General features: G+C 41.6%; 3 protein-coding genes across 4 annotated transcripts; all 3 read right to left on the bottom strand.

The window, feature by feature from the left end:
• Positions 1–210: 210 nt before the first annotated feature.
• Positions 211–3,281, bottom strand: LOC144074336 (uncharacterized). 2 transcript variants are annotated; one of them, XM_077600719.1, is made up of 5 exons: positions 3,012–3,281; positions 2,777–2,940; positions 1,619–1,861; positions 927–1,121; positions 211–849 (listed from the first exon to the last, which is right to left on the bottom strand). In XM_077600719.1, exons 1-5 carry the CDS (start codon positions 3,257–3,259, stop codon positions 668–670), a joined length of 1,032 nt encoding a protein of 343 aa, XP_077456845.1. In that variant the 5' UTR covers positions 3,260–3,281; the 3' UTR covers positions 211–667. The 2 variants fall into 2 exon arrangements, with proteins under 2 accessions (XP_077456845.1, XP_077456847.1); XM_077600721.1 differs by lacking the exon at positions 2,777–2,940.
• A 1,323-nt stretch (positions 3,282–4,604) lies between these two features.
• Positions 4,605–5,258, bottom strand: ier3ip1 (immediate early response 3 interacting protein 1). The gene is made up of 3 exons (XM_077600724.1): positions 5,092–5,258; positions 4,825–4,926; positions 4,605–4,757 (listed from the first exon to the last, which is right to left on the bottom strand). The coding sequence occupies exons 1-3, from the start codon at positions 5,180–5,182 to the stop codon at positions 4,702–4,704; spliced, it is 249 nt and encodes an 82-aa protein (XP_077456850.1). The 5' UTR covers positions 5,183–5,258; the 3' UTR covers positions 4,605–4,701.
• Positions 5,259–5,518: 260 nt separating this feature from the next.
• LOC144074332 (mothers against decapentaplegic homolog 2) lies at positions 5,519–12,152 on the bottom strand. The gene is made up of 11 exons (XM_077600715.1): positions 11,970–12,152; positions 10,923–11,276; positions 10,445–10,534; positions 10,104–10,297; positions 9,258–9,392; positions 8,994–9,068; positions 8,715–8,768; positions 8,066–8,278; positions 7,808–7,945; positions 7,487–7,631; positions 5,519–7,382 (listed from the first exon to the last, which is right to left on the bottom strand). The coding sequence occupies exons 2-11, from the start codon at positions 11,156–11,158 to the stop codon at positions 7,259–7,261; spliced, it is 1,404 nt and encodes a 467-aa protein (XP_077456841.1). The 5' UTR covers positions 11,159–11,276; positions 11,970–12,152; the 3' UTR covers positions 5,519–7,258.
• Positions 12,153–12,411: the final 259 nt, after the last annotated feature.

Raw genomic sequence — 12,411 nt, 5'->3', positions numbered from 1 at the left:
TGGCAGTGGATTTTACCCCATTTTCGTGCATTGATTTATTGATTATTTTTTATGTCGCAGCTGTAGCTGCAGTCAAGGTTTTATAGCCATAAAATAGTTTTTGAGGGTTGGATTGATTCGTTGAAGGCGCTACGAGAAAATCCACGGACCGCCACTGTTGTAAGGTGTTCTTGTGCCAGTATGCAATAATTTCAGGAAATGCTAGAAAAGTGCAGGAAAGCATGAAAATCCATTTATTTCCCTTCTACAGAGTGGTGTTTCAATAAATAATCATGTCTTACGTGCATAAAAAATGCAAACAGCATTATGAGAAGGATCAAATATTCAAATGCTTTCCATCCAACACGAAATGAGCTCTATATTAGATTAGTCACGCGTGTAATGAAATGAGAACACTTTATTTGCTATGTTATATTTTTTTTTTTTTTTGAAAAATGATTCATATTTGGGCAAAAACACAAACACTGTCTGATATTGTAAAGGGATATAATAATTAGGAATGCCGTTTTCAACAGAGTAAGATGTGAAAGCCAAAAAGTATTTTTATTCTTTATGGGAAACGTAGGGAAGGAATTAATGACTAAGGCAATGAATCTGGAATGAGCTATTTTTGTGGTTTCAAAGTTGTATTCTAACTCATTGTTTGACTATCTATGTAACGTTATAATCAGGTCTTAGATATCATTCCCACTAAGTGAAACTGGCTGCCTCCAAATTGCTCCATCCGGAAGCCGAGGTGTCCGTCCTCGGACGGACATCTCCAAAATGAAAGCGTCACTTTGGCCGGCGCCAACAAACGTTCCTTAAACTGGGCCGTGACGTTCAGTGGGGGGGTAATGACTCCAACCCCTGGAGACGTAAAAAAACAATGTCAGTAACTTAAGTGATGACAACTTAGCAACATAACGGCGAGGCTCCAAAACTACCATTGTGCTTTTCTATTTCTGCCAAGCAGACAGACAACATCCACAAACTTGAAATGGCTCGTAACTTGAAGCCAAACCAACTGCTTGGCAGATAGAACATCCAATGGTCCAAGAAGGACAAAGCACGAGGTGGGCCGGCACTTAATGGAACTCTGATCTCCACTTTTTTCACATGTGCCTCTTCATCCTTGAGACCTGAAATTTAAAACTGAAATCAAGACAATCATCTGCATTTCCGTGTGCGGTCGATTGGTCGCCGGTCTTTTGGTCGCCCGGACCGCAACAACGGGCGACCAAAAGGCCGGCGACCAAAAGACCGGCGGCAAAACAAGGTAAAACAACACGGTCTACGCATCAATAAAAGCCAACAAAAAGCAGTTTCACTGAGCCGACGTGTGAGTGTATAAGAGTTTGTATGTACATGCGTTGTCCCTTTAAGAAGCTACGTCAGTCAGGGTCTTAACAAGTTCTCCAACAAAACACAATAAAAGTCCAGGAAATTTGGAGCTTTTCTTTAGCCTAATAATTAATAGGGCATTAAGTATGACTAAATAGTAATTCACTGTTTGTATTTAGGGAATTTGAGCAACGATTTAAATGGTAATTATCAATAACCTTCCGAGTGACCAAAAGATCGGCGACCAATCAACCGTGTACCCTGCATTTCTGTCGTGAATCGACGGAAAACTCACAATCATTTCCGTTCTCTCCTTCAGACTTGACAGCGCCTTGCTGATTGTTTTCAGAGAGTAATGTTAGGGTACTCTCCCACACCAGGCTCTCAAAACGGGAAGTGGCAGACAGCAAAATGTCCACCTCCACGCCGACGTCCACCGTTCTGTACACGAGGACTTGAACTTGCAAGGTAAACGGCCCTTTCTTCAACTCGTCAATCGGCTGATGGGTTTTAATGCTCTGACGCACACAAACCAAACCTAGAGTGGTTGTTAAAATATATTGACTTTGAGAGCGAATGTTCACATTTCGGTGCCACTGACGGAGTTAGACGTCCAATCTATTTAACCTGGGAAGGCTCACAGTTGAATGGATTGGACGTCTATCACTGTCAGTGGCAGGTCATCCAAGTTCTGGGATTTAAAAACACAATGTAGGAAATTTAATCATTGGTCCAATGAGTTTATTTGGATTCATAAAGAGTGGAATAGGGTAATTAGCACGTCGGGCCTACAGCTCTGGGGTGCTGGGTTCAAATCCAGGTTGGTTCACCAGTGACCGGACGTTTTGTCGAAAGACGTTTGGTCGACCGGACGTTTGGTCGACCGGACGTTTGGTCACCGGGTTCGCTCGCTGTCAAATTATGACGGAGAGTTTACTGTTGATATTTTGATATTAGATATTTAGATATTAAGCTTACTCTCTCTCTCGTTCTCACATGATTATAATTTTGAGAGCTGGTTTCAACAGTGACAACCCGGCGACCAAACGTCCGGTCGACCAAACGTCCGGTCGACCAAACGTCCGGTCGACCAAACGTCCGGTCGTCTTTCCCCGAAACGTCCGAGTACTCAGATTGGTCCTCACTGTGTAGAGTTGGCATGTTCTCCCCGGGCTTGCGTGGGTTTTCTCTGGGTACTCCAGTTTCCTCCCACATTCCAAAGACATGCATGGTAGGCTGATTGGACACACTAAATTGCCCCTAGGTATGAGTGTGAGCGTGAATGGTTGTCTGTCTCCTCGTGCCCTACGATTGGCTGGCCACCAATTCAGGTTGTCCCCTGTCTTTGGCCCGAAGTCAGCTGGGATAGCCTCCAGCACCCCCGTGATCCTGGTGAGGATAAAGCGGTTCAGAAAATGAGAGATAAAGACTGGAATAATGAATTATTAATTACCAATTGGGCTCAGTTGGAAGTTGTGATCAGTAATGGTCATAAGCAGAAGACTATTGCAAAGATCCTCAGGGAAACACAGAGGAATGTCCCTGTATTCGCTGTCTGGATAGTCCCAACCATAGCCAGCAACACTGCAAAATTTCCTCAAAAGCATTTTGTCCAATCTGTAAGTGGGATGAATGCATTTTTTTTCTTTGTTTTATACTGTTGTCATTTGTGGAACTGTAAATCTTACCTGCATCCGCGTAGGGCATAGATAACGTCGGATTGGTTCGTATTTTGGTTCTTGTATAGGCGGCCCTTTCTACGACCAATAGCTTTGCTCATGTATCTCAGAAACAAATAGGAAATTTTCGGAAGCCGACCGAAGCTAAACTTTTTTGTTTGCAGTAATCTGTGAGAACAGTAGAAGTGCACGTATGTATAATATATGGAGAATAAAGACAGGGAACTTAATACTATATAACTCTGAAAGTTTTTCATTGTTTTTCTACTTTTGCATTATTTATAGCAGGGGTGTCCAAACTTTTTGCAAAGAGGGCCAGATTTGGTAAGGTGAAAATGTGTGGGGGCCGACTATTTAGCCTGACATTCTTTGAATGTAGTAGTAGTAACTAACCATGGAAATTTGACCGTTATGGTTTTTTTACGGTGGAACAAACAGAAACAAATAAATCCGTTCCTCTTGTTTGGCCCTTCAGACTCTGGAGGTCCAGAAGCTCTTCACTCACGTTCATGTCATTGTCCACTCCTCTTAAAAAGATCAGTAACTGAGCGGTGTCGGACGCATCCGTGCTTTCATCGCACGCTAACGAGAAAAAGTCAAACTCAGTTCCTTTTGCCTCTAACTGTCTCTTAATATCTAATGAAACGTCTTCAATTCTCCGTACCACAGTATTACGAGCCAGCCAAATATTGGCAAACTCTTGCTTCTTCGCGGGACAAATTTTCTCAACCATTTTCATTACACAGTCTTTAATAAATTCACCCTCAGTGAAAGGTTTGCAGTGCTTTGCAATCAGCGTTGCCACTTCGTAGCTTGCCTTTGTGGCATTTTCATTTGACTCACGGACTCTTGTGAAAAAGCTTTGCTGTGCCGTTAAAACAGCTTCCAGTTGCTTCACTTTTTCACCGCGTTTGTTCCCAGTTAGCTTGTCGTAGCTAGCATGTTTCGTCTGGTAGTGCCTCTTGATGTTGAATTCCTTGAAAACAGCCAGTCTCTTGGCAAATTAGGCAGACACAGTTGTTTCGTATTTCAGTGAAAAAATACTCAAATTTCCACTTGTCCTGGAAGCGGCGGCCCTCGCGGTCAACTTTCCTTTTTTTGTTTACAGACGCCATGTTAGAAATGGGCTGGGCTGAAACGATCACGCAAGGTCAAGGGTCACGGCGGCCAGAGTGCGGCCACAGGGCTACTGCCATCTTCTGGTGAAATGAAAAATATGAAAAATAGCTTTTTGTACACATGTATTTTATACCGTGGTCAACAGTGCTGGCGGGCCGCATATTATTGATTTCATCATGATAAAAAAAAAAAAAAAAAAAAAAAAAAAAAAAAAAATTAAAATTAAAATCCTGATAGAGGCCGCGGGCCGGTAAAAATGTGTCCACGGGCCGCAATTGGCCCGGGGGCCGGACTTTGGACATGCCTGATTTATAGTATATATGGCAATACAGGAAGTAAGTTGGGGTCATTTACGGCAATTGTAAAGGGACAAACAACGAAATGCGAAAGAAAATTGACTTCATTAGGAATTTTGACAAGAATATAACAAAGAATTTAAGATCACAATTAAAGAAATGTAGTGCCCAAAAAATAAATATAGACTTCTGTACAAAAACTTTTATTATTTGCAACGCCAATGTATATTACACGCATGTTGACACGTCACATCTTTTCCTCTTGGTCCTCTCCTTTTCTTTCCTCATCCGAATAGCAGCAACAATACGATACAAACTGAATTTACTGCGATCAAAGGCACTGCAAGAAAGCAAAAAAATATATGTCATCGTTATGGATGGCAGTGGTCAGGAATGGTGGAACTCACCTCTCATGACGGTCCGAACAGATCGAATTAGGTTCATCAGCTGAGCTTTGATCCCCGGTTCATCACCGAATCCGCCCACGCCCTGGTCCACTCCCCATCCAACTAAAAAAAACATAAATCCATAGTAGTATAATCCTCACATTTGAAAATATAACCAGGCGTAAATGCTAATCGTGGTGCTGCTAGCCACGTAGCTAACATTAGCAGAACAAACGAAAAAACGTGATTTTCAGTATCTAAATGCTACGTAAAGTCACCATTACTCACTTCGACTTAGAAATCGCTCTTCGTGTAATACAGCCACGGAATTCACGCACAAAATTGCTGCTTGAAGGAGAGTGTAGAGAGTAAAACCCATGTTAACTCAATGTCTAGTTGGCAAGACTATTTACGTTTTGACGTCTGCTATGGTAGCCGAGGAGGCAAAAAAACATGTAAACCGCGTTATTAAAATACTGTACGTATAGACAACCTCATGTTCCATGCTTAAAATAATTATAATAAAATTGAGGGTTCTAGACGAACCAAAGTTAATTTAAAAAAGTAATTTTTACATTAACCTCATAGTAGCTTTGCCTTATTACCACTTACAATTGTCATACTAGGGATAAAAAAATAACAACCTTCCAACTGTTCTAACGACTGACGTCTGTGATAAGTTAACCAACACTTATTCCCACCACAGAAACATGAGTCATGAGAATAAAAACTTTATTATTAGTGTTTTATTAAGTCTGCATAATATGCCCCACGCCTGAGACGCTTATGATCATGGGAAAAAAAAATGCTCTAAATACCGCCCTCTACTGGTAAAATTTCAACTTCTACTGTACTGACTGCTTTGCAAAAAAAGAAAACTGTTAAATACACACATATACTGTATACTACTATCTTGTGTTTGTATGTATGGTCCACATTGGTTTCACAATCATGTTGTAGGCCATAGATAAAATGATGTAACATCGGAACCTCCAAACAGATGGCGAACGTTCCCAAAATCCAAATGTCACGAGGTACACTTAAAATACAATCACTGGTGCCTCAAGGTGAACACTTTCACATCAAGGGGTTGCGAGGGGGGGGACATGTTCAACTTGCACCGGTAACATATTCACGGACAATAAGGGAAGAGCAAATAAGTGTTGTATTACCATATTTTATAGACAGAACAAATACAATACATTTAACACCAACTGTCCCAGTGAGGGGGCACATTAGCACTTTTCTTGAAATAGGAAGAAGACGTTATCTCCCATCTTTTTTAAAAACACTTTGAAAGCTAGCTGACGTAAAATCTTGACGAAGCACAGACACTAATAACGTGGTCTTTGTGTAGCGATGACAGAAGAGCCACAGTCAAATTCTATTTTTTTTTGTCTTCTTTTAACAGATAGAGCTGCAGATGAAAATTATTTCTACCTGAGCCTTTTGGGTCAGGCTGACAGCTGTGGCTTGGAAAAAAAACTTACTTTAATAGAAAGTGTGAATGACAGAACATTTTAAGTAGATTTATATATATATAAAAATACATGAGAATACAAAAAAGTAGCAAAACAATTGGGATATAGGCTAAAACCAATGATGAATACTCATTGATACCTTCAATTAATGCTGACGAGACAATTACATGCCTCTCCTTGGAGAGTGTTGCTTCATAAAGACAAAAGAAGCTCTTGCGAATAGTTAATACTCTAAAGTCCCCATAAAGCCTAGTTTGTAAACCAGGCGGTATGTAGGGACACGAGTCAACTTCACCATGGACACAAATACTGCCATATAATGACAAAGAAATTAACAAACATACTGAGCTTTCAGTTTGTTTAGGGTTTTTTGGATTTTTAAACCAACATTCCTATTTGTCAGTTAAGTAGTATGTCTTACAACGACACGAGAGTTTTTAAAAATAATAAAAAAGGGTCGGGTGGGGAGTTCAAGTGTTGCATACAGTGAGTTTGATATCATTTTTTTTAAAGAAACTGTCCACTCCATGGCCAACTTCACAAAGCTAACTGAACCCTGGTAAAATTTGGGCAATATTTCTCTGAGAAATGAAAACATTAAACTCAGAAGAATGATTGGCAGGGGCCACAAATTATTTTATCGGTCACAAGCCATCAGTGGAGATATTTTTGGTATTTTCCCTACTTCTGGGGCTATTTTTTTAAAAAGTTTTTATAATTAGTTTATACCACAAATAGAATTATATCAATACATGATTTTGGGTAAAGCAATTTAACAAGGTGCATGACAAATGATGAACAAAGTCCCAATTTCTGTACTGTTTTTCATGTGTGTGTTTTGTTTTGAGGTCAGTGGAGCAGGTTGGCATATACTAGGAAATGGACAAATAGAATTTTGCTGGGATTTTCCTGATGGGACTGATTTTTCTTTGTAATTATTTTTCTTTTGAGGGAGTGTGAGGTTCCGTTGCCGTTTAGGACATACTGGAACAGCGCGCAGATGGGGACCCCATCTGGGTCAGCACCTTGTCTAGCCATTGAAGAGGTCCATTCAAATGCAACTCGATCCAGCATGGAGTGCTTGTGACAGTCTGCCTTCTGTAATTGAAAAAAAGTAGTAGTAGTAGTCAAAGATGGACGTAAGTATTGTGTCATTGACTATTGTAACACTTCAACATTTTTCGATTAAGTGATATGATCACCTGTATTCTGCTCCCCAGCCTTTGACAAAGCTCATGCGGATGGTGCACATCCTAGTGAGTTGGTACACTGCTTCGAAGCCTTGGTTAACAGACTGGGCCAACAGAGCAGCAAACTCTTGATTGTTAAAGATTTTTAAATTGCAACCTGTAAAGAAGCATTACAGAGTGAAGATTAATCATCAAGCATTTGGTAAGAAAACATCTTGACAGTCAACCGTTATAACAACGCTGTTCTACATTTTGACCAACATTCAAACGGAAATAAATAGCAAAACCATGGAAATGTTGATAAGACCACGTGAGACAGCTTTGGCATGTTACCTGGCGGAATTTTACACACTGTTGCTGGATGCCATCCATATCGCTGATTGCAGTTTGGACTCTGAACAAAGATGGCGCTATCACTTAGACATTCAGCAAACACTTCCCCGCCAATGTAGTACAGTCTAACTCCTCTTCCTGTATACACAAATATCAAAACTCTTAAACTATCCAATGTTACCAACACAGTCCCGTCCGTCACCTAAATTGGCCAATGTACCAAAAAGTTAGCGATGTTTCCAAAGCTAAAAGTCTTACCTATATGCCTTCGAGTCATCTCCACAGTGGCATTTCTGTTGACATTTGAGAGCAAACCCAAGCAGAATCGCTCCGAGTTTGAGGGGTCAGTAAACCCATCCACCGTCAACGAGGGCTGTGAGGCGTGGAACGTTTCCCCTACACGCTGATTGAGCTCGTAGTAGGCGATGGAGCACCAAAAGGCCGGTTCTGAGTAAGTCACCGGTTGTAGGTCTATAAAAGACAGTGAGAGAAGGGTTGAAAATGAATACTATAGTCCAAACCTCCATCTTAACGATGCTCAGATGATACAGTGGTACCTCGACATACGATCGTAATCCGTTCCGAGACTGAGATCGTATGTCGAGCTTTTCGTAACTCGAGCGAACGTTTCCCATTGAAATGAATTGAAAACAAATGAATTCATTGTGCGTTTCCTGGTCGAAACTAGTCTGAATAAATCGTTCAGTCCTCGTAGATAGAGTAGTTATACACGAAAGAGATGCGGCAAAAAAGTGCCATGGCCACCTGGCTTCGTCGCATCTCGCAAATTTTAATTGTATCGCGAGCAAATTATTCGATCAAAATTTTCGTCGCAATACAAGCATGTTGTATCACAAGGTACCACTGTATATAGAAATTTAAATCTGTTAAGGTATATCTTGCTTACCCATGCTGTGATTAACAGGTGACAGAGTGCTGGGAGACATCTCTGCTGGTGAACCTGGACAAGGACATGAAATCTAAAGCACGTTTCCAAAAAGGCACTTAAAAAAGCAGCAGACTGCTGTTAAGATCTGTGATGGAGAAGGTGACTAAAAACTCCTTAATTAACTACAAACATTAGAAAGATGCTTTGCCAAAGATCCATTGTAGGATTTGCCATAGAACTGTAGTGAAATTGAAGGGAGAGAGCAAAAGAGTTCAAATAGAAAGTATGAAAACCTACCTGTATCCATGCTTTGATTCATCTGTTGATCACTGGTCTCCCCATCCTCACTGATGTAGCCAGGCGGAGGAGTTTCTGTTCAATGGGTGGGATGAAAGAACAATGAAAATGCATTGAAAAGCTACATATATTGACGTCAATTAGATGATTAGGTAATGCCTTTGAAATGACAGCAGTCTTTTGTATTCGTAGGTCATACGGGTTTAGAAGGCATCTATAGTGTCAGGGATATGTTTTTTTTTTTTGATACATCGGTAACCTCACCTGGTATATAGTTATTGGGAGGATCAATTCCCGCAGGAAAGTTTGTGTTCTCAGGTATGGAATGAGTGTAGTCATCTAGAGGTGGCAGCTCGGTCAGAATTTCAGAGTGTCTCGGCACAAGAACTGGAGGCAGAACTGTGGGAAAAGTTTATCAGGGTTCAGTTATCTCCACCTTAAGAAACTACTTGAATAGGGTACATGGTCGATCGGTCGCCGGTCTTTTGGTCGCCCGGAAGGTTATTGATAATTACCATTTCAATCTTTGCTCAAATTCCCTAAATACAAACTGCGAATTACTATTTAGTCATACTTAATGCCCTGGTAATTATTAGGCTAAAGAAAAGCTCCAAATTTCCCGGACTTTTATTGTTTTTTGTTGGAGAACTTGTTAAGACCCTGACTGACGTAGCTTCTTAAAGGGACAACGCATGTACATACAAACTATTATACACTCACACGTCAGCTCAGTGAAACTGCTCATGGCCATTCTTGGCTTTTATTGATGCGTAGACCGTGTTGTTTTACCTTGTTTTGTCGCCGGTCTTTTGGTCGCCCGTTGTCGCGGTCGGGGCGACCAAAAGACTGTGACCAAAAGACCGCCGACCAAAAGACGGCGACCAATCCACCGCACACGCTTGAATAGCTATCAAGTTAATACGATTTTAAAGCCATTTCTTTCATTAGTAAAAATTCACTAATATTGTGCTTGGAATGTGAAAGACAAAGCAGCATTTTCACTGAGCAAAAGAAAGTCAAATTAGTAAAACATTTTTTTTTTTTTAAACACACATTTGTGTATAGTCTGTACTTTCGATGATAACAATGAGATATATGAAGCCATCTTACCTGGCGTCTCGACCCTCTGATAATGGTAGGGGTTGATGCAGACCTCATCCTTCTTGAGGTGAAAGGCATACTCACAAGCTTCGATAGCACGCAGTTCGTGGTGGCTGTGAAGGTCTGGCCACCGCCACAAACGGCAATAGATAACATGGGGGAGCCCCTTCCTGTGGGAGACTTGTAAGCGGCCATCAATGGATCTAGAAGGATGGAAATGGACACCGACCGGACAGATATCACTAGACCCGATCCTTAAATCCTGTCATCGTGTGCCGTCTTCTCTCGTACTGTGATAATTAAGTGGCAAAAACATGCACACAGGGTCTTTTACAGTTAAGAACATTTACCTGGTTTGGTCGGAATAGCTGTAAACGCCTGACGTATCCCACTGTTCTATCGTATTTGGTGTACTCAGTCCCCATATTTCGGAACAATTGCTGTGAAAAAAGCAAAGAATGAACTTTTTTTATTCATCAATATATTTACTCATCCAGCTACCCTTGTATTTGTAACACTGGAATTCTGCTGATGTTTGTAGTAAGCACTCTACAGCCACGCAAGAAATCCATTCACGTCAAGACACCCGCTGTATTTCCAAAAAGATAAGAGTGAGGTCTTGAACAATTCTCAGGCGATAACCACAGTGTTATCGAGAGACATACAAACATCTGAAATGCTCTTTGCCAGCCTATCAGTGTTCCCACTGAACACGAGTCATGTCATCAAGGTTGCAAGGAACATCCCTAAACAACGCATATTCCCTTCCTTTACATCTTTACGCCGTTTTAATGATGGGAGAAAGGCGTTACATGGTCGTAATCATACCTGGGGATAGTGACACACTTGGTGTTGCAGTTCTGCGTGGTGATGGCTTTCTCCAGCTCGTCCAGCTGCCCAGTCTTCTTGAGCTTTTTGACTAAACTCTTCACAGCCTTCTCGCACCATTTCTCCTCCTGGCCATTCTGTTCGCCACCGCCTGCTCCCCCTGGTCCATTGGATGATTTCTTCCAGCCCAAAAGCCTCTTGACCACAGGAGGGGTAAAAGGCAAGATGGAGGACATCTTGGCCGGATAACCTCGAAGTCTCCAGAGGACTCAGTACACGAGATGTGGGGGACCTATTGCTACACCGTGGGCCCCTGCCCTCCGAAGATGAAAGCGTCACCAGATGAAGCCAGATCTATGGGGGAATGGGACATAAAAATGTGCATATTAATAAGTAAAAGTGGATCCATGAAGAAAAAGTACAGTTGTTTTCAACGGAGACCGACCCAGAGCAAAAAAAAACAACTGGCTTTAATAGGCCGACATCTCGGCTACCTGGCGAGGGGAGGGGGGCGCTAGACTCCAAGAACAACATTAAACTCGACGCAAGCACAAACTGTGAAACGGTGAAAACTAGAGCAACCTTTGGCAAAAGAAAGAAAACGACAACTACGTGTAGTCGTAGCATCGTTGTTAGCGGACTATTTTATATGGCGGATGGCATCTGGCTGGATGGGCTAATGTTAGCCTAGCTGCCAGCTTGTTATCAAAATCCTTTTGTTGTCATCCGCGGAAAACAAACTGCGCAGCGGTCCATTTCTTCGCTTCGAGTCCCTAAAGTCAATTCGGAAACTTCTTCTAAAATGTAACGTGCTCGTTAATATAAAATATCGTGTGATCGACACTATAATAAAGTTTCTATTCAGGCAAGCAATCAAATGTTTAGGAGTATCGTTAAAGTAGGGAAACGGTCCCAAAACGGGTCAGCCGCAAGAACGAACTATTGCAAACTGGGCTTTGGATCCCGCTGGCTAACAGAGCTACAGCGCCCACACAAAACAGCATCATTTAAAGCTGAGAAAACGTTGAAATGGCTACGGTCACTCACCAAGTGTAAAACTCCGACACCGCGCGGTAGTAGAAAAACGACACAAGGACCAATAAACACCCAATGTGTTAAAATGTCTGGGTAATATGATCGCAGCGTTGTGTTTGACTAAGCTTGACGGCTTTTCTCAAGTTGCTACCAGTGCTACTGGAGCGAGTTAGCCATGTTAGGTAGACCGGAAGAAGATAACACACATGATTGGTACACAAGGACCCTGAAAGCAGTCCTGTTACGTGATTGGACGATCGCAAAATTGCGATATTCATCTTTAAAAAGTAAAATATGTTTCTAATACGTCGTTTGGATTGGTTCAGAATACCAACGGTTTAAGGACAATGTCGATTGGACCAATTTACGTAAAAGTATCATCTGTAGAATTTAATGTGGAAAAGTTGGAGTCGGAGGCATCAGTACACGGCGGCCATCTTAAAGCAGTGGATTT

This window comes from Stigmatopora argus, chromosome 5 (genome assembly GCF_051989625.1).
Source record: "Stigmatopora argus isolate UIUO_Sarg chromosome 5, RoL_Sarg_1.0, whole genome shotgun sequence".
NCBI lineage: Eukaryota > Metazoa > Chordata > Actinopteri > Syngnathiformes > Syngnathidae > Stigmatopora > Stigmatopora argus.
The sequence above is the reverse complement of the archived record's forward strand: the minus strand, read 5'-3'. Positions and strand labels throughout refer to the sequence as shown.

What these genes read in the sequence shown, in the direction of transcription:
- ier3ip1 (XM_077600724.1), bottom strand. Translation starts at nt 5,182, where the DNA reads ATGGGTTTTACTCTCTACACTCTCCTTCAAGCAGCAATTTTGTGCGTG. An exon ending in AGAGCGATTTCTAAGTCGAA is followed by an intron (nt 4,927 to 5,091) that starts GTGAGTAATGGT and finishes TGTTTTTTTTAG; the next exon opens with TTGGATGGGGAGTGGACCAG. An exon ending in TGTTCGGACCGTCATGAGAG is followed by an intron (nt 4,758 to 4,824) that starts GTGAGTTCCACC and finishes GCTTTCTTGCAG; the next exon opens with TGCCTTTGATCGCAGTAAAT.
- LOC144074332 (XM_077600715.1), bottom strand. Translation starts at nt 11,158, where the DNA reads ATGTCCTCCATCTTGCCTTTTACCCCTCCTGTGGTCAAGAGGCTTTTG. An exon ending in GAATCAAAGCATGGATACAG is followed by an intron (nt 8,769 to 8,993) that starts GTAGGTTTTCAT and finishes GTCCTTGTCCAG; the next exon opens with GTTCACCAGCAGAGATGTCT. An exon ending in ACCTGTTAATCACAGCATGG is followed by an intron (nt 8,279 to 8,714) that starts GTAAGCAAGATA and finishes TGTCTTTTATAG; the next exon opens with ACCTACAACCGGTGACTTAC.
- LOC144074336 (XM_077600719.1), bottom strand. Translation starts at nt 3,259, where the DNA reads ATGAAAAACTTTCAGAGTTATATAGTATTAAGTTCCCTGTCTTTATTC. An exon ending in TATGCCCTACGCGGATGCAG is followed by an intron (nt 2,941 to 3,011) that starts GTAAGATTTACA and finishes TCCCACTTACAG; the next exon opens with ATTGGACAAAATGCTTTTGA. An exon ending in CTTCCAACTGAGCCCAATTG is followed by an intron (nt 1,862 to 2,776) that starts GTAATTAATAAT and finishes CAACCACTCTAG; the next exon opens with GTTTGGTTTGTGTGCGTCAG.